The 22,674-nt window shown below is 42.8% G+C and overlaps 1 protein-coding gene across 1 annotated transcript in view; it reads right to left on the bottom strand.

Annotated features, from left to right (window-relative positions):
• Nucleotides 1-969: 969 nt before the first annotated feature.
• The window catches only part of khdrbs3 (KH domain containing, RNA binding, signal transduction associated 3), a 153,152-nt gene continuing 131,447 nt past the window's right edge, over nt 970-22,674 (bottom strand). Inside the window, exons 8-9 of the mRNA XM_059350072.1 lie at nt 6,244-6,296; nt 970-2,139 (exon numbers count right to left, since the gene is read on the bottom strand). Of these exons, the coding sequence (XP_059206055.1) occupies nt 2,048-2,139; nt 6,244-6,296 (145 nt within the window). The 3' untranslated portion in view covers nt 970-2,047. The remainder of the gene's footprint in view (nt 2,140-6,243; nt 6,297-22,674) is intronic.

Below are 22,674 nucleotides of genomic sequence, written 5' to 3'. Positions count from 1 at the left end.
CAGATGATATATTTTATCAAAGACTTAGGATAAAGTTATTTCACTACACAGTTCGGTGAAATATTACTGCTATTTATCATACTTTTTTACAGTTTGTTTGTTACAGATATCTAATTATTCCTAGCTTTGAGGCTAGATTACGGACTTAACAGAGACAGGAAAACATATTACATTTAAGTTTAGAGAGGGTTTATGTTCAACTACGTTAGGGGAGAGGTTAAACTTTGTCAGGTTGTTTACCTTGTGGGACGGAGGTCTTTTTAAACAGCTACTGCCATCCTCTCTCTGCGGAGGTCAGCTGGGGGTCATTTAGAGTCTCTTTAATGGACGGGGCAAAGGCAGGCTCTTTAAACGACTGGGAGAAGGTCACATGACCGAAGGAGAACAGAAAAAGCAAAACAAGAAGAGAGAGCAATCCCCCCCCTGTGCTGAACTGAACATGGCCTAGAGGTCAAGGAGGCTTTCATGCAGCGCTAGCAGCCGTTTCTGTCAGGGTAAACACTCAGAGAGTTAATGTGTGTTTACTGATGATGCCTGACGCGATCAGCGCTCGCTTCACATCAAATTATATGAACAAACAGAGCGGATAGGGTTTCAAGAGTGCCGATGTCGTTATCGCTAAATCCTCTAAATCTCAATCTGAGAGATTTCCAACAAAATGCATCACATGGTGTTCAAATACAAATAGGGAAGCGTTCTTATCAGATTACCAAGCTCATATACAAGGTCACAAAGTGCCATTTGCTGTTTGAAAGTATTTTCGGTAATGCCATCTTGCTTCCACTTTGGATTTAACGTAAGAACATATGTTGTTTTATGTTGTTATGGCGATGTACAATGTGTTTAATTACAGGCTTCTCTCCCTGGTGGATGGATATTCCAAATTTATCTAGCTTTTTCATTTGGTTTGTTAGTTTAAATTATAAGTCTTATTTATGAGTCCATAATTATTCTCTCGAACACAAGTGGTTTCTTTCAAAATGTTTATTCAGCATCAACAAAGAAGAAAATATTAAAGGGCTTACATAAGCTCAAAATCATTATAGTTGAACAAATCTCGAGATGGAAATGATTACCAATTCATCAGCATGTGATTTAGTATCTTAAAATTGATTATTATGCCTACAAAGTCAGAAAAGTATTAAATCAAAAAATGACATCAAAATTACTTATTTAGAGCATCTAAAAAAAAGAGAATCACAAAAATTAAACAGCTCCTGGATCGTTTTGCAGCTCTGGTTGTTCGTTGTACACAAAGTATGAGCGGTTATTTATAGATGTATTAAAGTGGATGTTTTGGGGGCATAATCATGAACACAACTACATAGGCTTTTCAGAATAAAACAGCTGACAATATCCACAGTTGCACACCATGCTTTTATAAGCCCTTTAACACTAAAGAACTATTATTTTACAAAAAGGAGGAAACAGCAAAAACAATATGTATACAGTATGACTTTCTCTTTTTTTCAGTTTGTAAAGGTTTCATTTACAAGGGACACAATTTCACCAATTACCCCTCAGAAAAAATATCTACAGTACTGCACTTTCCTAGAACTAAGCTACTACATTTTAAAGTGATCAACCACGCAGTTCAGGGTTTGAAGAATAGAGGGTGATAAATTAAGTTGCACTGGCAGCTGTGGAGAAACATTGTATCGACAGCTTATAGTGATTCACTAATCATTACCAAGTAAAATAGCTCGGTACAATGTCATTCTTCACAATCACATAGCTGAGAGAGAAACTTAATGTACTATGGAGTCTTTCTTTATCTTAACGTCCAGTCGATTTCTCCTGGAGGAAAAGGATAGATTACCTAAATTGCTTTACACATTTTACCCAGTGGGAGTATGTTTTTATAATCACGGGGGATGCCATTTTTTTTAAACCAGCTTTTTACTCATTCAGTGTCTCGCTATCACCATTTCATTTGTCTTATTTCGCGGTTTAGATTTCAATTCTAAAAAGGTGGGAGCGTCCATAAAAAATCCATTACTTGGGTTGAAACTGCCATGAGGACTCGGGTGCAGGTTGTATAAACAGTTCAATATCTGGTGTATGGCTGATCTCTGTACACTCCCTTGGTTGTTCGTGCTGGTGGTGCCTTGCCGCGATTGTTTGCCCACTCTTCCAGACCTGATTAACAAGAAGAGAACAGAAACAGATGGGGAGGGATTACACAGGCGTTCAACTTAAATCATTCATTCATAACAACCCGTGTAAGTCTTTCAAGCTCTACACAAATATTGTAAATATGCTCCCTTTTCATGAAATTAATGCAGCAGAAAGTTGTTAGCACTTTGACTGTCTGGTATCGATGGCGCCCGTTTTATAACAAAAGCAAGCCGGGGGAACACAAACAGCGACTCACACCAAGAAGCCTGACTTTCACCTGGAAGGATGCATCTCAGATAATTGAATGAGAGGATCAAATAGCTACTTGAAAAGGACCCGTTTAGTGGCTCCCAGCAAAAAGGTCACAATTACCATTAGCCCTAATCAGCCCCTGTTCACCCCCTGGTACTGTCAATGTGAAAGTGCCACTATCGATGGCCCCCTTTGTCTGATCTTCAGCCAGCGCTGAGACTTCCCTAGAGCTGCGGCTCACAAAGGCTTGTTTTTTCTGTGTACAGGCTCTCTGTTGGCAGCACATAGCCAATACCCCTTAATTAAACCTGTCACCCTTTCACTGACAGCCACTTTGAAGAAACAGACCAAGGTAACCTTGTGTTTCGAGAACAAGGATGCACATCAACGCTGTTTATCTGTTTCCTTTGAACTGTCGCCCTTTCCCTGTGTGACCCATGCGACAGCGGCTTTTTATTTTATGTGGAGGTACGCCGCGCTCTAATGAGTTGAAGGTTCTTAGTTCTTCCACTTGTGTGGCCAGAAAAGTTTCTATTAGCTTTAACTTTCGAAAACACATTAAAATCTCTAAAGCCTGAGATGAACACACGTAGGTTTTCTATAAGTTTAATGATGCGAAGGATATAATCATTACAATTATGTTATCAGTCAGACTTAAATATATATTTTATACATTTAAGATATCTTAGTTTCTATTTGGAGCTTGTACCTCAGCAGACACTAATGCAGAAACCACACTGTGTTCTTATATATGCACCTGCATTATGAGAACATATTTTGTTTTAGATAATTAAATAGTACACACCAGAACCAGATATACCAGTTAAAATTTTTTTTCTAGTCCATCTTGTATTTTCCAGTTCATACAAAGGCTACAGCCACACCATTAGATCAACCTTCAGCTGCACAGCAGCACGGTCTGCTGTACCTTACTCTATATTAGCTCCGCTATCATTCAAGTGCACTCTGCAGCAAATATGACCTTGGCCCACTTTACACTGTATCTTGTCAAAGGTTGACACAGCATTGCTGAACATTATCTCAGCGGTGCCAACTTTGTCTGAATGTTGTGGCATCTGGAGCCTTTCACAGCCTCTAAACCTGAGACCAAGGTTGGGTGATTTTTGTCGCCTTATTTTGCTAATTTAATTCTCAGCCTCTGAAGAAGAAGTTCTCACACAGTTTTCACATCTAACTGTGAATTAAAGTTTATTTTGACCAAATCAGACTAAGAATAACCAAGGCTGTTGGCAACTGTGTGTTTTATGATGAGCTTACAGGGCAATAAAGTTAGTCTTAGGCTACGTTCATACTGTAGGCCTTAATACTCGAGTCAGATTTTTTTCTCACATCCGATTTTTGTTGTTTGTGTGTTCCCATTATTTTTTAAATGTGGCCATTATCAGACTCCAGTGTGAACTGCTTACAGTCCTGGACTGACCCGCATGTGCAGAAGAACAATAACAAAGACGCCACACGTGGCACGCTGTGTACAGAAGTAATGGAGGCTGCTGAGCTCAGCGTTTACGGTGGAAGCCGGAGCAGATGATAACGACAAGAAGGATGAGGAGAAAGAGAGCAACAATGGCTTTTTATGAAGCAATGGCTGCTACGACTGTACGGAGGTGTGTGTGGATGATGAGTTGCAGCCAGGAGTGGTGGGATCCTAACAATCAATCATGTTATCACTGCGTCTGAGTGACCTCCGCCCCCATCAGAGCAGAATTATCACTCCAGACTGACGTAGAAAGTCACATGAAATGTGACATGACTGTTCAGACTGAGGTTGCATTGGAAAACATCAGACCTGTATCAGATTTAGGACACATACTGGGGTTCGTACAAAGCTTAAAATCCTAAATTTTAATGTTGTATTTTCAAGGTTTAAAAAGTGCTTGGATTTTGGAAAAAGTGCTTGAAAATGCTTGATACTGATGCTGTATTTCTCGTGCAATCTGATTATTAATCACATGTTCAATGAAAAAAATAATACATTGAATATTGAGATTAGCAAACTGTACTGTTGGTTGTTAACCCTTTATCGGGCGAAGAACTATATTTAGTAACTTCAGTGGATATCACAACTGGGTCCCCATGTCTTGGATGGATTTCTTCCAGCTAATCAGCAAAGATCAGGCTACGTCACAGACGGTGACGCCAGGACATCTGACCAATCAGTATGATAATAATATAATAATATTAACTTTATTGACCTTAACCTCCAATGTAAAAATGAAAAATTTGGACAATAAATGAAAGTCAAGTCATTCTTCAGTGACTTGTACAAGGAGAACTTTACTATGACGGCACATTATGGCCAAGTATAAAAATAAAAATACAAACCCGGGGTAAAAAGTTGCAAATTGACTAGATTTAAAGTGGCAAATCTACGCAAAAAAAGTCGCAGATTTACAAGAAAAAAGCATTTTTTTCTCGCAGATTCACCACTTTCAATCTCGTACATCTGCGCATTTTTTTCTCCTAGATTTGCCACTTTAATCTCGTAAACTTTTTTCTCAAAATATTACCCCGCTCCCCCGGGTCCGTATGTTTTTTTTTTAACACATTCTGACAGTATGCATTATCCTCCAATATTCTCTAGGTTTGAAATTTGGAATTTGCAAGTATTTCAATGAGTGCCCTATTAAGGGTTAAAAGTGTAAAACCACCGATGTTGGTATGGCTGAGTGAAAATACCCCTTTTAGCATGTAAGTACTCATCTAAAACATGCAATTTACAACTGTTGTAAGGTCCTGGAAAAGCTTGAAAATTGACCTTGAAAGTCCTTGAAAAGTTCTTGAATTTGACCAACTAAAATTAAACAAAAATTTAACCAAGGATCAGATTTGAGCAACTTTTACCAGCAGCTTGAATGTAGCCTCAATTTAAGTTTCAATAAAGTGTATTTTATGATGAGCTTGCAGGGCAATAAACCTCATGTTAGTATGGTACAGAGGGAAACTTGAATTCAGAAAGTGTAGGCTGTGTTTTTATCTTTAATAAGGAAAATAAATGCAAGAACATTCCCTTGACTTCTTGTGAGCGTGCTGTATGTGTGTGTGTGTGTGTGTGTGTGTGTTGGGGGGGCAGTCAAAAAAAAAAACCCAATAGAAGCTTCGAATGTAAAGGAAAAATAGACATTCTGTACAGTCTTAATTGAAAGTGGCCTTAAACATATGCAGTCACACACATATATATATATATATATATATATATATATATATATATATATACCTGTGTGACTGTGGCACAAACACACTGAATGGTTTAAGGCCGTTCCTGTATAGAGAAGTCACATGGTAAGTTATGAACTGGTTACAGCATTAGTATGTATGTAGTATCATTCTGCAGGTTTGACATTTTGTCGATCTCTGTTTATCTGAATGTACTTCTGCTGTAAATAAGATATGAGCAACCTAAGCAGCTTCTTATGGTAGAGTGAATTCCTGGTTCTTTTTAATGTTTAGTTTCTGATGTTAAGTAAAGTCAAAGTAAAGCAGAGTGGATGTTGAAGTGATTTTGCTGCTCCAGCATCTGCTTGTTAAGGCCTCGCTGCTTTTGACACTTCCTTTTCTCCTCAGAAGTAAGAGAATCATGAGTGCCTGAGGGCAGCATTTGGTATTAAGAGTTTTTTTGCAGTCAAAAACTAAATTCGAAATTAAAGTCAGTGCATAAGGCTTCTGTTAGTAACATGTTTTTTGGGTTGAATAAAGGATTAAAATGACATTAAAACTAAGATTTTATGTAAGTCTTATGAAACGTTATATATATGACAACTGAGATGAAGCCAGCGGTGCAAAGTCAGGTTCTAGAAATAGATGTTCTGACAATTGACACAAGATATGTCGGAGGAAGAGAAGTCTTTAACTCACCATACGAATCATATGAGTCTCCACTGTGTCCGTATTCATAGTAGTCATCTGAGCTGTAAACACACAGAGCAGCAAGGTTAATATCAGAAAATATGGACAAATATGACATAAGAGAAAAAATATACATTCTCCATCAATGCAACTTATTTTCAGAATTATAGCAGAACATCAAAGCAATCATATATAATTGCAGTGGCAATAAAGAAAAACACACAGGAAGTGTTTTTCTCTCTTTTTTTTTTTAGAAATACTCTGCTGAATATAGAAGTAAAAAAAACAAACAAGAGGCAGCTTTCAATCACTCAAAAGTTGGGGAACATTTGTGGTTTTACATGGCAATTTCCTCCACCGTATTTCTGCACTTCCAGTTCCATATCACTGCATATGGAGATCTATGAGAGGTGGCAACTTTAATGAAAAATAAAAAGATGGGGAGGCGAGTTGCATAGCGCTTCATTTCTCGCTTATTTATTTATTTCTTTATTTGCGGTCGCCGTCGAGATGCTGACAGAACAATCCTGCGTCAGTATCATTCAGTAACAGCGCTATCATTCAAGAGAGGCAATTCATCATAAGGCTGCCACTGAGCCGACACCAGCCATCACAGCTGGGTCCTCTCCGCCTGCCTGTCAGTCAGTCTGTCAGCGACAGCAGCACCTCTCTGCTCTCCGGATTAGAGAGCTGAAGGCACCATCCAAAACCCGACACACCGCATCAACAGCGGCCGACTGCTGAGGGCAAAGAGGTGACAGTAATGACACACCGCGGTGGAAGTAACGGAGTACATTTTGCTCCAGTTACTGTAATGGAGTAGCTTTTTGCGGTGTGATCTTAAAAAGCCAAACTGAGGTCTGAGAGGCTGAGACACTCCGCTCCTCGATCAAATTACACCACAGTTTGCAGCACTCCAGGAAATCAATCTCTACTAATTCTGTCTGCTATTAAGTCTGCGCTCACCGAGCACTATCTGCTTCATAAAAAAGAAGTTGCACAGTGATACATTTCTAGGTAATCATTAATCCTCACATTCATTTGGGTGATCTGTCTTCTTTGTATATGGCAATAAATTCAGTGAAAACTCTGTTTTCAGTGTTTTTCTATCACACGACAGGTGCTATTATTAAATGTGCTACTGTATAATGTCAATAGGGCTGGGCGATATATCGTTATAAAGGATATATTGATATATTTTTAAATGTGATATGGAATTACACCATATCACAGATATCAATATAGTTCAAATGTTCTATTTTATATATACTGGTAAATGCTGCCCTTACTAGGGTTTGTCAAATTTAGTTCTGTTTGTAATGTTCGTTATTCTTTTCTTATATAAATATATTTATTTTGGATAAAGATCGGCCTATTTTATTTCATAGGCTTTTTTATTTAAGATTTTTATTTAAATGTGCACTTTATGGGGCTTTGATTTAAAAAAAAAAGGTATTCCTGTTGTTATACAGTATTTATTTTCACTTAAACGTTTTCAATTAAAACTACTTGTAACATGTCATATTTGGCTTTGACTTTGACTGAACATTTGCTCTCACTTTGCGATAAAATATCAGGATATATATCCTATATGGATATTCAGCCTAACTATATCAGGATATGACTTTTGGTCCATATCGCCCAGCCCTAAATGTCACCATTACATTGAGGTTTTAAGACAAGGCTAGAAGATTTTGTGAATAATCCCACTCAAACATGCTGTATTCTTTGTTTGTCATGCTTATGAAATTTGTCAGTTGTAAAAAGCTATCCAATCCTGCTAAAAGACCCGTTAACATTATGCTAAAGTCTACTTTTTAGCTGAATGACCAAGCTAATCAGCTGCTTTACATTAGCGTAGTTGTTGTTTAGCTAGTTTGCTGTTAGCTTACAGACTGGAAACCAAAATCAATGAAATAAATAAAATGAATCCAATTTTGTTTATGAAAAAAAAAAACATTTTCAAGTGTTTAGGTGTCGGATGTAGAGAGGTCTTTTGACAGAAATGCAATAGGCATTTTTATGTATTTACATTACCTGAAGGCCACCATAGTTCTCTGACATGCTTGGAAACGGTGGGGTGAGCAAAGGGGGTTTCAGTTGCCGCCTGACTATAATGACTAATACTAAAATACCTACACGCACAGCCTTTAAGTTTTGCTTTTAAAAATGTATTCTATGCTGTAGTCACTACATACGAATTATTATCGCTGTAAAAGCTAATTTCTTTAATGCCACTAATTGTTTTGAGACATTAACACAGGTTGCGTTAGTTACATGTCAAGTAGAAACCATACTATATTCTTATATGTGCACCTACATTATGAGAATATTTTTTGTTTTATATAATTAAATAGTACACACCATAACCAGTAATACCAATTATGTGCTATAAATACTAGTCCATCTTGTATGTGTTGTTAATTGATTTCCAGAAATAAATCTTCATACATTCTCCCTTTAGTATACATTTTGAATGGATAAAAAATGTGGGAGTAATTGTGATTAATAATGGACTATCAGATATTTTAATTGATTGACAGCCCAGAAATGATGCTTTGTACTGGTGTAGAGGCAGGAAGCTCAAAAAACGCAAATATAAAACCCTGGGCAGCCCATATGTAAAACATTCTTCGTTGCTAAATACCAGTAGAGGAAAGTGAAGAAATATGCTTTCTTTCATTGTGGGTGAACTGAGCCTTACTTTGGCAGCCTTCCAACCACTGATAATACCTCTCTACAGCAACAACACGACAGACTGATTGGTTGTTTTATTGTTTTCTGCAACAATTTCTTGGTGAGGATGAACAAGACAACATGACCAATTGAGGACAGTGGGAGGAATCGTTTTAAGAGCACTATGGCGGCTCAATGAGACATGAGACAGCTCCCTGCAGAGGCTTGTGCCTTAAGTCAGGCTTAGCATAAATTTTACACAGTTCATAATTCAACTACAAACAATGCCAAGCCAGGAGAAGCAAACAAGGCTTCCCCCTGTGCTAATGTAGTCTCCCTCCAAGAAGCGAGGCCAGCTGCTGTTGCTCTGAGCGTGAGGTTTCCAGGCAGCTCCAGCGGCAGAGGTGCCACCATGCATCTGCCACGGATGTCAAGCCACTGCAATATCCTTGACACCGTTCATTGGCCGACAGAGACAGAGAGAGGGGGAAGAGGGGGGAGAGGGGGGAGAGGGGGGAGACGGAGAGCCGCGTGGCAACTGAATGCATGTTTTGGCTCGTCATGTTGTGTACCCCGTCACAAGACCTGACAGGATGCTAAATAATTAGATTTAACACTATGCCAGGATGCATGAGGGTATTCCAGAGAGGTCGCCTTCAAAATAAACATCAATTTTTATAAATGTCAGAAAATCAATTTGCCACAATTCACAGGTGCTTGCAGTTATATTGGGAAGCATGTGAAATATTGGGTAATCTTGGGCTTTCCTGTTCAGCTCTGTGTCATATTCCATATTCAAAACATCCCAATGAACACAAACCAGGATGCTGCACCGGTAAGCTAACGCTATTTCAGAGGTGTCCTTACATGCTGTAGGCTGTCAGCATTTCCCTGCATTTATTTTCACTGTTTATCTCACAGAAAGCTGGGGAAAAAATCAGCTGTTTTCACTTAACTCTTGAGGTTTCTAAAGGCAGAGAGGTCCAATAATAGTCTGAGAGCTGCCAGTGCAGGCCTGCTCTTTGCACAAAGGAGAAGAGTGCAACAAAAGCTGTTAGGCGCCTCTAATTTCTGAGGTGACATTTTATCAATATTGCTACACAACTTCTCTCCGTAGTTACTTTCTCTTCTCAATTACAGAGGCCGGTGAGTCTTGAGACACATTCTGAAGGTCAAAGATTCCGGTAAAATTCTGCTTTGTGTAGACGAAAGTTCGACAGTTTCTGCTGCCCTACAGCACATTTAACATTGATTAGCACTGTAGTGTTTACAGCTGGAATTAAAGCAGAGGGGCAGTTGGTCCATCTTATGGTATTGAACTAGTGGTCGACCGATACAGGTTTTTTTAAGGCCGATGCTGATACCGATTATTTTGACATCAGTCTTAACCGATCCCCGATATGTGCTGCCGTTTTTTTTGGGCCGATTCTTGAAGCCGATATTGCCTTTTCTCCCTCCATTTACAAGAAAAAATGACACAATGAAAACAAATGTTACACAAGTCTCAATTTAAACAAAAAAAGAAACATTTACTAACAAAACAAACAAAACATATTAACAGTTGGATAGCAAACACTGTGTATGTTGTTCTAGGCCTCGAGGTGGTGGCGCCTCAGATGATCCACATATTTGATGTGTTTTTCTTTTTTCCGGTATCACCAGCAGCTCACCAGAGAATGGCAGATGTTGCACCGAGCCTTGCCTGCTGTTGGCTCAGTGAAATGGGCTCATTGATCGGCGACAAACGCACGTATCGGCCGATGCCGATACAAGTAAAAAGCGCAAATATCGGCCCGATATATCGGCCGGCCAATATATCGGTCGACCTCTATATTGAACGTTTCCATGTACGTTGCCTCAAGTGATCTTGTTTGCTAACAAGGCCGGCGAAAGTATGCTAACGTAAGGTGACCACAGTATCATTTCCAGGGATCTACTGATTGTCATTGTTTGAAATTCATAGCTTTTATTTTATTTTTTTAAATTAAGCTTAGAACATCTCTATATGACCATTAAAATCTTAGAACTAAATCCCTCACTTTAACCTTACTTTACCCTAAATTGATTAGTTGGATATACACAGTTGCTCATAAAGTTGGAATAAAATATTTTTTACCTCTTTCCATTAAATGATTGTAACAATGTGATTTATTATTGATGGATAAAGTTTATATCTTCTCAAAACTATTTAATAAATAACAAAATATAATTTAAAATATGACGAAATTATTCCAACTTTATATTGCATTTCTAGCAACCTACCCTAATACCAACATTGATTGATTTGCTCAGCCTTTTCTTGCCTCACTCTCACTATTTCTCTGTTCACCAGCCCTCAATGAGTTAACAATTAGTAGATCCAACGCTAACCCAACCACAAGGAGACTTTGGTGGCTGCTTGGTTCAACCAGCAAAAGATAGTTTGCTGGTCTGGAGTTGGGAAGGAAAACAAGTTTCTACTGTGGCTCTGTTTTCTGCCGACAGGAAGTGAGGCTGATCATGCAAATCGGAAACAATCCTACACAGACATCACTGGAATCAAACTACACAATTATACACTGTGCAGAAATATTAGGTTTAATAAGCATGAATAGTAATATAAAAAATAGGACAACAATAGCTGTGCAGTGTTCAAATGATGATTTACAATTTTGGCATGAAACATAAAATTAACCTTCCCCTTCCCCCACTTGCTTTAACAGGATTAATGCTGACTTTTTAAACTGGCAAATTATAAAACATCAAGAATATGCTATTTGTATTGGAAGGTGTGCATAGACACATTTAGATTCAGCTGGATATACTGTACCAAACTGCATCATCCTGTAGATGAAGCACACAGGCACATCCTCCAGTTACTGGATTTATTTGAAAACTGCAGCTGCCTCAAAGTGAAAAACAGAAATGTTACGAAGTGGAGGTAATTTAAGGTGGTATGTGATAAAAGAAATCTTTAACCTGAAACCCTCTCCACTGCCTCGTACAGTCTACATTTATCATCATTGATTCCAAATCACAGCGTCGCCTTGTCAGAAGTGCACAGCTGGCAGCAAGAACAGAAGCATGAGCCGACGTGCCTGGGGTGGTTAGATCTCACTTCAGATATTGCCCTGTCATAGGTGTGAAAGTACTTTGACTTTCTAAATAGGTCGACATTTGATTTGACATTCATTAGCGGAAGGCGTCCGCTGCTTTGTATCTCCCCTAACTTCACTGGCCAAGAAAAAGACAAACACATCTGTCAAAAGCACAGGGATGGACCACAAGAGGAAAACACAAAACCTATTAGATAAATGTGTCTCTTTCATCAGGCATCTGATTCCAGACCTACTTTTCCACAGGTAAAGACCCTGCCTCTGGAGCGAATCTGTCATCTCTGTAAATGCTTCGTCTTAAGCACTGATGGTGCTGTTCCTGGGCACCAGGAAACAGATGGCGGTGTTAAATCTGAATGATGTAGTACACGTCCCTAGTGGACTTTGTTTTCTTACATCGCCATTACTCTTCCAGTCCTCTGTGATAAATTTGAAGAAATCTAGTAGGACATTATGAGGGGCTGTGGAGGTAATACAGTGCTGGTGTTGAGAGGCTGCTTTTCTTGTTAGCCTATTTCTTGCACATTGCACAGTTTAACTTATGTGAATCCTTATGCAAAAATACCTCCTAGTATAATAATGTTTTTCATCCATTCTTGGCACTAGGTTGAAAAAGTAAAATGCTGACCAAAATGCCCCACACTGAATGCTCTGATTACACCGACTCAGTGGTGATTTCCACAGACAATACAATAAAAATGGCAAAAAAAAAAAGGCAGCACTTCTTTTCCCCCCACCATTTAGTATGAAATGAAGCTCACATAATTTCAAATGGAAACCCTCCTCATGGACAGACTGGTGATTGCTCAATGTGGTGGCTGATTGCAAAGCTATCTCCGTTGCTGACCCCCTGCTGAAGACTCACAAAGGGGGACGAAATGGCCTACGGCAAAGATTTGACTTTACAAATGAGTCTGGTTTCTGACAGGCCATTTATGTTACTTTCTTCCCTTTTTTTCAGGAAGTACATGAAATTATCCGTCAGGGAAAAATACTGCCTCTTCAAGTCAAGCCAATCTACAGTATTCTTCAAAATCCATCATTTGGAAACACAGATTGTAACTATCTGGAATCTGTTGAAGACTTTATGTCTTATTGAAGGAACATTACAAATGCCACTTTTTGTCTTGAGACAGAGTGGTGTAAATCCCGCCCTCCTTCCCCTCAGATGGTCTAATTCCCGCCACAGCACCTGTCACTCATCTTGACAAGCTGTCTACCTCGGAAACAGCATCTAGGTACCCAGCATCTGTGAGGCACCGCAGGCATTTCAGAAGCAGACAGCTAACACAGCCAATCTGTACTAAGATTAAAAAAAGAACCACAACGCTGATATTCCCATTGTACTAAACGGGTGTTGTCTGGCTTAGGGCCCCAACACAATACAGAGACCTCAAAGAACTGACAAAGGCTGGTCCATTAAATACCTTGCGTCATATGCAGCTCAACACAACACAAAGACTTTAACCTACGACTCACCGACCACTGACATACATATGAGAGGACAGAACAAGTCAATATTTTTTACCTGTGAGATACGAAAAAGTTATGAAAGAAAAACTAGCCATCTCTTTTTAAGCCAACTGTAAATCTATTTAAAATGGTTTCAACACTTCCAAAAACATTGCAATAACTACAATAACTAGTTATTGCATTTTGTCATGGCCCAATACTGTCAGATGGCCAAATGATGTGTCAGGGCCCTTTAGTTTAGGTTTATCCACAGATATAGCTGGGAATTTGTGGCCCTTGACAACCCCTGCCCTGGCTAGCATTTTTAGCCATGCTAACAGCATGGCAGACAGCTCATTGTTCCACCATCCCATTGGTCTGACGTAAAGATATATGAATACAACCCAATAGTCTGAAATTACCGATCAGTGACTGATAATAATTAGGATCAATATGTGAACACTGTGGTTAAGGAATAGTTAGGTTTAGGAATGAAATCACTTGGTTAGGGTTAGAAAAACTTCTACTGACTTTTTGGCTGTCAGACCAATGGGATGGCATGAACAGCATGGGTCTAGAGATTAGAGGTCGACCGATATATCGGCCAGCCGATATATCGGGCCGATATTTGCGTTTTTTACTTGTATCGGCATCGGCTGAAACGTGCGTGCGTTCGCCGATCAATTAGCCCATTTCACTGAGCCAACAGCAGGCAAGGCTCGGTGCAACATCTGCCATTCTCTGGTGAGCTGCTGCTGATACCGGAAAAAAAAAAAACACATCAAATATGTGGATCATCTGAGGCGCCACCACCTCGAGGCCTAGAACAACATACACATTGTTTGCTATCCAACTGTTAATATGTTTTGTTTGTTTTGTTAATAAATGTTTCTTTTTTTGTTTAAATTGAGACTTATATAACATTTGTTGTTATTGTGTCATTTTTATCATGTAAATGGAGGGAGAAAAGGTAATATCAGCTTCAAGAATCAGCCCAAAAAAATCGGCAGCACATATCGGGGATCGGTTAAGACTGATGTCAAAATAATCGGCATCGGCCTTGAAAAAACCCGGTCGACCTCTACTAGAGATGTTGTTCTGTTGGTTGGTTGACTATTTTGGTTCAGATCGATGACAGAGTGTCACACCGCGGTGAGTGTTTTGTCAAGTTGCGTTTTTGTCCTGTCTCTGTCTTGTCAATTCCTGTTTTATTTTGAAAAGTAACTCTCCTCTCGTTTCAGGTCACTTGCCCTTCCTCATGTGTCTCCAGTCTGATTGTCTTCCCTGATTCCCTGATTGTGTCCACCTGTTCCCCATTACCCTCATGTGCTTATAGTCTGTGTCTCCCCTTTGTCCTGTGCCAGTGTGTCATGTCTTTTGTCCGCACCACTAGCTCTGAACCACAGTATTGCCACAGTCATAGTCTTGTGAAATTGTTATTTTTTCTTAGCCCTCGTTAAGAGTGATTTTTTGTTGGCCTTTTGCCCCTTTTTGCCTAGAGATCTCCTCAGTTTAGTTTTGGTATTTTTCTTAGTAACTCCCTCGTTTTTAGAGGCGCCTTTTGTTACCTGTAGCTCCGTTTTTCTTGGACACAATAAAGATCTTGTTTTTTCTCAACTACTCTGCATCCGAGTCCTATTCCTGGGTTTCCCCTCCGTGTCAGTACACACTGGCCAGCATGGACTCGGCAGAGCAGGACCAGCTGTGCGCGGCGCTGCGCTCCCAGGCGTCCAAACTCACGCAGCAGGAGGAGCAGGTGGCCAGCCTTGGCCAAGGACTCAGAGGACTCGCGTTCAGCCAAGAGGAGTTTAAGGCCACCGTGATGTCCAAGGTGGGTCTCCTCGGCTCCCAGGTGGAGCAGCTTCTCCTCATCCTCGCCAAGAACCCGACAGCAGCGCCTGAACCGCCCGCAGCGTCTCCGGAGCCCTCTCCCTCATCTACGCGCTTTGGCGCATGCACCAGGCTGGCTCCTCCGGAGCGATACTCGGGGGACCTCGGACTAAGTAGGTCCTTCATCACAGAATGCGAAATGCATTATGAACACTCACCCCATGATTTTCCCACGGAGAGATCCAGAGTTGCCTTCATGATGTCTCACCTCACGGGGAGGGCCCGGGCGTGGGCCACCGCGGAGTGGGCCAGAGACTCCGAGGTGTGTACGTCACATAAGAGATTCACCGAAGCTCTCAGACTCGTCTTTGACCCGGTGGCGACAGATCGAGAGAGGGCTCGGGAACTCTGCAGGCTGAAGCAGGGAGCTGATTCAGTTTGTGATTATGCCATCCGCTTCCGCACCCTGGCTACGGAGAGCGGGTGGAACGCCGCTGCCTTGTACGACGTTTTTTTTGAAAGGGCTCGCAGATCCTATCCAGGATCTTCTGGTTCCGCTGGACCTTCCTCCGGACCTCGACTCCCTCATCGCTCTCGCCGTCCGCACGGATAACCGGCTGCAGGAGAGGAAGCAGCGGCGCGGGTCCAGGTTGGTGCCAGCCGCTATGCCAGATCCCTCCGCGGCTCCTTGGCGCACGGCGCCACGTCGATCTCCTCCCGAGCCACTTCCTCGCCCTTCTGTTGAGCTGGAGGGGGAACCTATGCAGCTGGGAAGGTCCCGGCTTTCTCGGGAGGAGCGGCAGCGGCGATCCCAGGAAGGCAGGTGCTTTTACTGTGGCACACAGGGCCACCTCATCGCCGCCTGCCCCGTGAAAGCGACCTTGGTGGTGAGTCATTTCACAGCCGTCACCCCCATCCCACGAAAGTTAACAACCGTAACGATTACGCACCTTGGCAAGGACATTGAGCAGGGTGTTTTGATTGACTCGGGGGCGGATGGGAGCTTGATTGACTGGGGGTTTGCTCAGAGACTGGGGCTCCAGGTAGAGCCGCTGAGTAAGCCTATTAAGGCGAGCGCGCTCAACGGGCGCGTACTATTTGACATTACACATATTTCTGAACCAGTACACATTCACATCGCTGATCATGAGGAGCACATTAGACTTTACCTGATTAACTCACCTCAGCACTCTCTCATCCTCGGGCTCCCGTGGCTGGTGCGCCACAACCCGCGCATTGATTGGCAGACCGGGGACATTATTGGGTGGGGGGAGGGTTGTAAAATCTGTTGCCGGCCCCAGAATGAAATTCTCACTCTGAACAATGTTTCTGTTAACTCTGCCATAGACCCAGAGACCATCGACCTGACCACAGTACCAAGCTGTTATCACCACCTCGCGGAGGTTTTTTGTAAAAATAAGGCCACAGCTCTTCCGCCACATCGCCCCTATGACTGCCCCATCGAGCTCCTGCCGGGCTCCACCATTCCCAAGGGCCGGCTTTATTCGGTTTCTGGGCCTGAAAGGCAGGCCATGAAAGACTACATTGAGACCTCATTGAAAGCAGGCCTGATTCGACCATCCTCGTCTCCAGCCGGGGCTGGGTTCTTTTTTGTAAAGAAAAAGGATGGGACCCTCCGCCCCTGCATTGACTATAGCCCCCTCAACGAGATCACAGTAAAGAATAGATATCCCCTTCCCCTCATGACTTCAGTATTCGACCAACTTCAACAGGCGCAGATCTTCACCAAATTAGACCTGCGTAATGCATATCACCTCGTTCGCATTCGGGAAGGGGATGAGTGGAAGACTGGTTTCAACACACCTTCAGGACACTATGAGTATTTAGTCATGCCGTTCGGCCTCACAAACGCTCCAGCAGTATTTCAGTCCATGATAAATGATGTGTTGAGAGATTTTCTAGATCACTTTGTATATGTCTACTTAGATGACATCCTGATTTACTCTCCCGACGTGGAGACTCACAAGAGACACGTCAATCTTGTTCTGCATCGTCTCCTTGAGAATAAGTTGTTTGTAAAGGCCGAAAAGAGCGAATTTCACGCCGATACCATCTCCTTCCTGGGCTTTATCATAGCTCCTGGAAGGGTTCAGATGGACCCGGCAAAAGTTAGCGCTGTGGCTGAGTGGCCCACACCAGATAGCCGCAAGAAAGTGCAGCAATTCTTAGGATTTGCCAACTTTTACAGGCGGTTTATCAGAGGCTTCAGCGCGACAGCGGCTCCTCTCCATGCTCTCACTTCTCCACAGGTGCCGTTCCGCTGGTCCGCCGACGCGGACGCAGCCTTCCGAGAGCTTAAGCGGCGGTTCACCACAGCACCCATCCTCACACTCCCCGACCCCTCTCGCCAGTTCGTGGTGGAAGTTGATGCTTCCAATGAGGGGATCGGGGGTGTTCTGTCCCAACGAGCCGAGTCGGACAACAAGCTCCACCCCTGGGCCTTCCTGTCACGACGCCTGACGGCAGCGGAGCGAAACTACGATGTGGGAAATCGGGAGCTGCTGGCAGTGAAGGTGGCGCTGGAGGAGTGGCGGCACTGGCTGGAGGGGGCACAACACCCGTTCCTGGTTTGGACAGACCATAAGAACCTGCAGTACATAAGAAAAGCCAAACGGTTGAATTCTCGACAAGCCCGCTGGTCATTGTTCTTTAACCGTTTTCAATTTTCCCTATCTTACAGACCGGGGTCAAAGAACACTAAGCCTGATGCCCTGTCCCGTCTTTTCAGCCCCGAGCCCGTTGCCACGGAACCTGACCCCATCCTTCCACTTAACCATGTGGTTGGAGCGGTTACCTGGCCCATAGAAGCCGAGGTGAAGCAGGCGAATGGTGAGACCCCTCCACCTAGTGGGTGCCCCGAAAATCGTCTGTTTGTTCCTGTTAATCTGCGCCCACAGGTGATTCACTGGGCTCACTCGTCTCTGCTCACCTGCCATCCGGGTGTACGTCGGACCATGTTCGCCATCGCACAGCGGTTCTGGTGGCCGTCCATGGAGCCGGAGGTCCAGGAGTACGTTGAGGCGTGTCCAGTCTGTGCCAGGAATAAGAACTCCTCCAGAGCCCGCGCAGGCTTGCTGCAGCCTCTCCCCATCCCGTCCCGGCCGTGGGCGGAGATCTCCATGGATTTTGTCACGGGGCTCCCGATCTCCAGAGGTAACACTACGGTCTTAACCGTAGTGGACAGATTCTCTAAGATGGCACATTTCATAGCTTTGCCTAAACTGCCGTCTGCTAAAGAAACAGCTGAGTGTATGATGAACAATGTGTTTAGGATCCACGGATTCCCTCAGGACATTGTGTCAGATCGGGGGCCCCAATTTATCTCACGGTTCTGGAGGGAGTTCTGCAAATTAATTGGAGCTACTGTTAGCCTCACCTCGGGATACCATCCAGAGGCTAACGGCCAGACGGAGCGCCTCAATCAGCAGCTGGAAACCGGCCTCCGGTGCCTGGTGGCACAGAATCCAGCGTCTTGGAGTCAACACCTGACATGGGTCGAGTACGCCCACAATTCCCTTCCCACCTCTGCCACCGGTATGTCCCCCTTCAATTGTGTGTTTGGTTACCAACCCCCTGTCTTTTCTGAGTCTGAGCCTGAAGTGTCGGTGCCCTCCGCCCATGCCCTAGTCCGCCGCTGCCGCCGCATCTGGGCAGCAGCCCGCCAGACACTAATCCGTCAAGGGGACAGAGTAAAGAGAGCAGCAGATCGCAGGAGGAGACCGGCTCCTGCCTATCAACCTGGCCAGCAGGTGTGGCTTGCTGCCAAGGAGCTGCCGTTGCAGGTGGAGTCCCGCAAACTGGCTCCACGCTTTGTTGGTCCATTCCCCATCTCTAAAATCATCAATCCAGCAGCCGTGCGCCTCCGTCTGCCCCGGTCCCTCAGAGTACATCCCACCTTCCATGTCAGCAAGATTAAGCCTGTCAAGGAGAGCGTCATGGTGCCGGCAACCAAGCCACCCCCGTCTCCCCGAATGGTCGAAGGGGGACCTGTTTATGCCGTAAAGAAGCTGCTGGCAGTGCGCAATCGAGGTCGGGGCAGGCAGTTCCTTGTGGACTGGGAGGGGTATGGCCCAGAGGAACGACAGTGGGTCCCAGCCAGGTTCATCATGGACCCTGACCTCATTCGAGACTTTTATAAAGAACACCCTGAACAGCCTGGGCCGTCAGGTGTCGGCCCTAGAGGGGGGGGTACTGTCACACCGCGGTGAGTGTTTTGTCAAGTTGCGTTTTTGTCCTGTCTCTGTCTTGTCAATTCCTGTTTTATTTTGAAAAGTAACTCTCCTCTCGTTTCAGGTCACTTGCCCTTCCTCATGTGTCTCCAGTCTGATTGTCTTCCCTGATTCCCTGATTGTGTCCACCTGTTCCCCATTACCCTCATGTGCTTATAGTCTGTGTCTCCCCTTTGTCCTGTGCCAGTGTGTCATGTCTTTTGTCCGCACCACTAGCTCTGAACCACAGTATTGCCACAGTCATAGTCTTGTGAAATTGTTATTTTTTCTTAGCCCTCGTTAAGAGTGATTTTTTGTTGGCCTTTTGCCCCTTTTTGCCTAGAGATCTCCTCAGTTTAGTTTTGGTATTTTTCTTAGTAACTCCCTCGTTTTTAGAGGCGCCTTTTGTTACCTGTAGCTCCGTTTTTCTTGGACACAATAAAGATCTTGTTTTTTCTCAACTACTCTGCATCCGAGTCCTATTCCTGGGTTTCCCCTCCGTGTCACAGAGTTGCCATGCAACAAATAGTTATCTACAAGTAATAATTTCCAATTTGACAGATGCTTGTTAGTGGGGAGCAGTTAAATGCGTTAACAGAGTACTAAAAGTGGGTGGCTTTGATGTGTGAGGCCTTAATATTCTCTTTTTATTATTTGACAACATTGATAAGTCTCAACTCTATGACCTTACAAGATTCAGGGCTGATTTAAAACTGTAGAATGCATTTTCAAACCATGAAATTATGTTATACATGCAGGATTAAACATGCTTACTATAATATACATTTGGTAAGAAATTGCAATATTGCACCAGCATTGATGTGTTTCATGGCAGCACAGTTATATGATTTAGTTGACAGCTCAAGAAGCCCATTTAAATATGCAGCATTTATGCACATTCTGGGCTGTAAAAAATGTTTCTTAGGGTGATTGGCCCATGGGCCCCACACTTTAAGCAACTATGTTAACTCTTACTCTTATTAAAATAATGTACAGCTATCCCAATGCTAGCTTATCTAGTCTAGAACAGCCACTGTCACCAGCGTCAGAGCTGTCACCAACAGCTTTCAGACACAATCCTCTGTTAATTGTAGTTTCATTTTCATTGTGATATGTTTGGAAGAGATTGATTAACAAAGTTTTCAGAAGATAAATACTTTATCTGTCAAGAATAAATCACATTGTCACAATCATTTCATGGAAAGCATTCTTTTATTGCAACTTTTTATGGGTGACCGTGTACTACCAATACCACTGGCTCCTCTATGTTCTACTGAGTACACAGCTGCTGAGCTCCACTGATGACCACAACACAGCACATCACCATTTGCAACACAACATAGATATGAAACAATATGGAAACATCATAAACTTCCTGTTCCTATTTCCACATTTACAGCCCCCTTCTTTGCTGCAGGACCCAATGATTCACTGCCATGACCACCACATTTTACAGCACCAAGCTGGATGCTGGTATCTTTTTTTATGGCAGTCCTTTAAATTACAAGAATAAGCAGACAGCCACAAGCAAACATGGTGCATGTGGTTCAGCATTAGCTTGTTGTAGCCACCTCAAATCCTCCCCATGTGTTTCATATTCATCTGAGTGTGCATGTAAGAAGATTGTACATCAACAAAACCATCAAGGCAGATACCATAGTTTGATATATTGCTTTGAGTATGAAATAGTTTTCAAAAGTATCCGTTGTATCCGGATATGATACTCATTTTCAAAAGTATCGATACCTCCCCCTTGCACAGCATACAACCTCAAAATATTGTTGTAATTGTTATTGTTTATTTTATTTATTTATTTATTGCGCTACCTCAGACCTGAAGATTGTTATCATAGTTGCAGTTTCTTTTTTTTTTATTATAAATATTTAACCTGTGGTTCTGTTCATTTTTACATGTAGCATTTTTCTTGTTAATAACAACATTTCTGTTAAATTTTGGGGTCTGTTTTTATCCTTGTGGTATCGACAATTTTAGTGTCGTGACAACCCTAGTATGAAATATATATCTGCGGGGGTGGATGTATGAATAACTGTCTTCTTATAGTCTTTGGTAGTGTAAAAATTTGCCTCCAGGTTTTTTATTGACAAACACAGAGACTTGAGGTTAGTGTTGCTGATGAGACTTGTTTTCAGTAGATTTGGAGCTCTTTCAGCAATCGATTCCAAACTGCAACACCATGAAACTTAGAAATCCAGCCGCTCTCCTCCTCTGTTCTCCTGCGTGCCCCTTTCTTGTACTAAGATTTACAGTCGGTCCTCAGGGGTGCGTCTGCCCTTTAAAACACTGTCACACAGCTATCCTTGTGCCCTCGGGCCTCGGGGATCCAGCCTACGATATAGCGAACCAAAGCAAGGTGCAAAGCAAGGTGCGAGGTGTCAGCAGCCGGCAGTCTCTGAGGTGTCAAGTATGAAATAATGCTTTGATCGTACTGGAGCTGCGAGAAACAACCTCGCCGTGACCTCTCCAGAGCGTCCAGCCAGGGCCGCGCCACAGCTGTCATCCTTCTCATTTCCCTACAGAGACGTCACCTCCTCTCTTCTAATAAAATTAAAGATGCTCTCCACACAAGCAGCCTCCTCCAGCCTCCTTGACCTTAGCACTTGATTGGTACTGAAGCGCCGCGGCTTCCGATAACTCTCCCGAGAAGAAGCTTTCTGCTGCCTCTCCAAAAAAAGATGATGGCTCGGTGCTCTGTGTTCTATAAACACGGTAAGAGGACGCTGTGATCTGGGAGCTGGCGGACCGACTGCCATGGCTGTCACGCTGAAGTAGCGTACCATGAGGTTCCCCCAGGCAGCAGCTCTCTTCTGAAACATGTAAATGTCGCAAAATGTCTTCAGGCCGTCTAAAAACAGCTTTTTAGCTTAAGTCTCATGTTTTAAGGTTGTGAGCGCCATATTTGCCTTTCACATTTAATTATGTCTAAATTACTCAATTCTGGCTGTTCTGTGTGACAGAATGTGTACAGTATAGTGACACAGGTTGTCTGGTCTAATTTGTCAGTGGTGACTGTGTTTTGCCTTTGTGGACGGTAATGTGCAGTTCAACATTTTGTACCCGTTAAACCCGTCAGAGAACATTAAGGTTTTATCACTGTCACTGCTGAACAATGAAAGAAACATTCATCTAAGTGTAAAATG

Source organism: Centropristis striata, chromosome 14, assembly GCF_030273125.1.
Source record: "Centropristis striata isolate RG_2023a ecotype Rhode Island chromosome 14, C.striata_1.0, whole genome shotgun sequence".
Taxonomy (NCBI): Eukaryota; Metazoa; Chordata; class Actinopteri; order Perciformes; family Serranidae; genus Centropristis; species Centropristis striata.
Note: the sequence above shows the minus strand (reverse complement) of the source record. Positions and strands in the feature narration are given on the sequence as shown.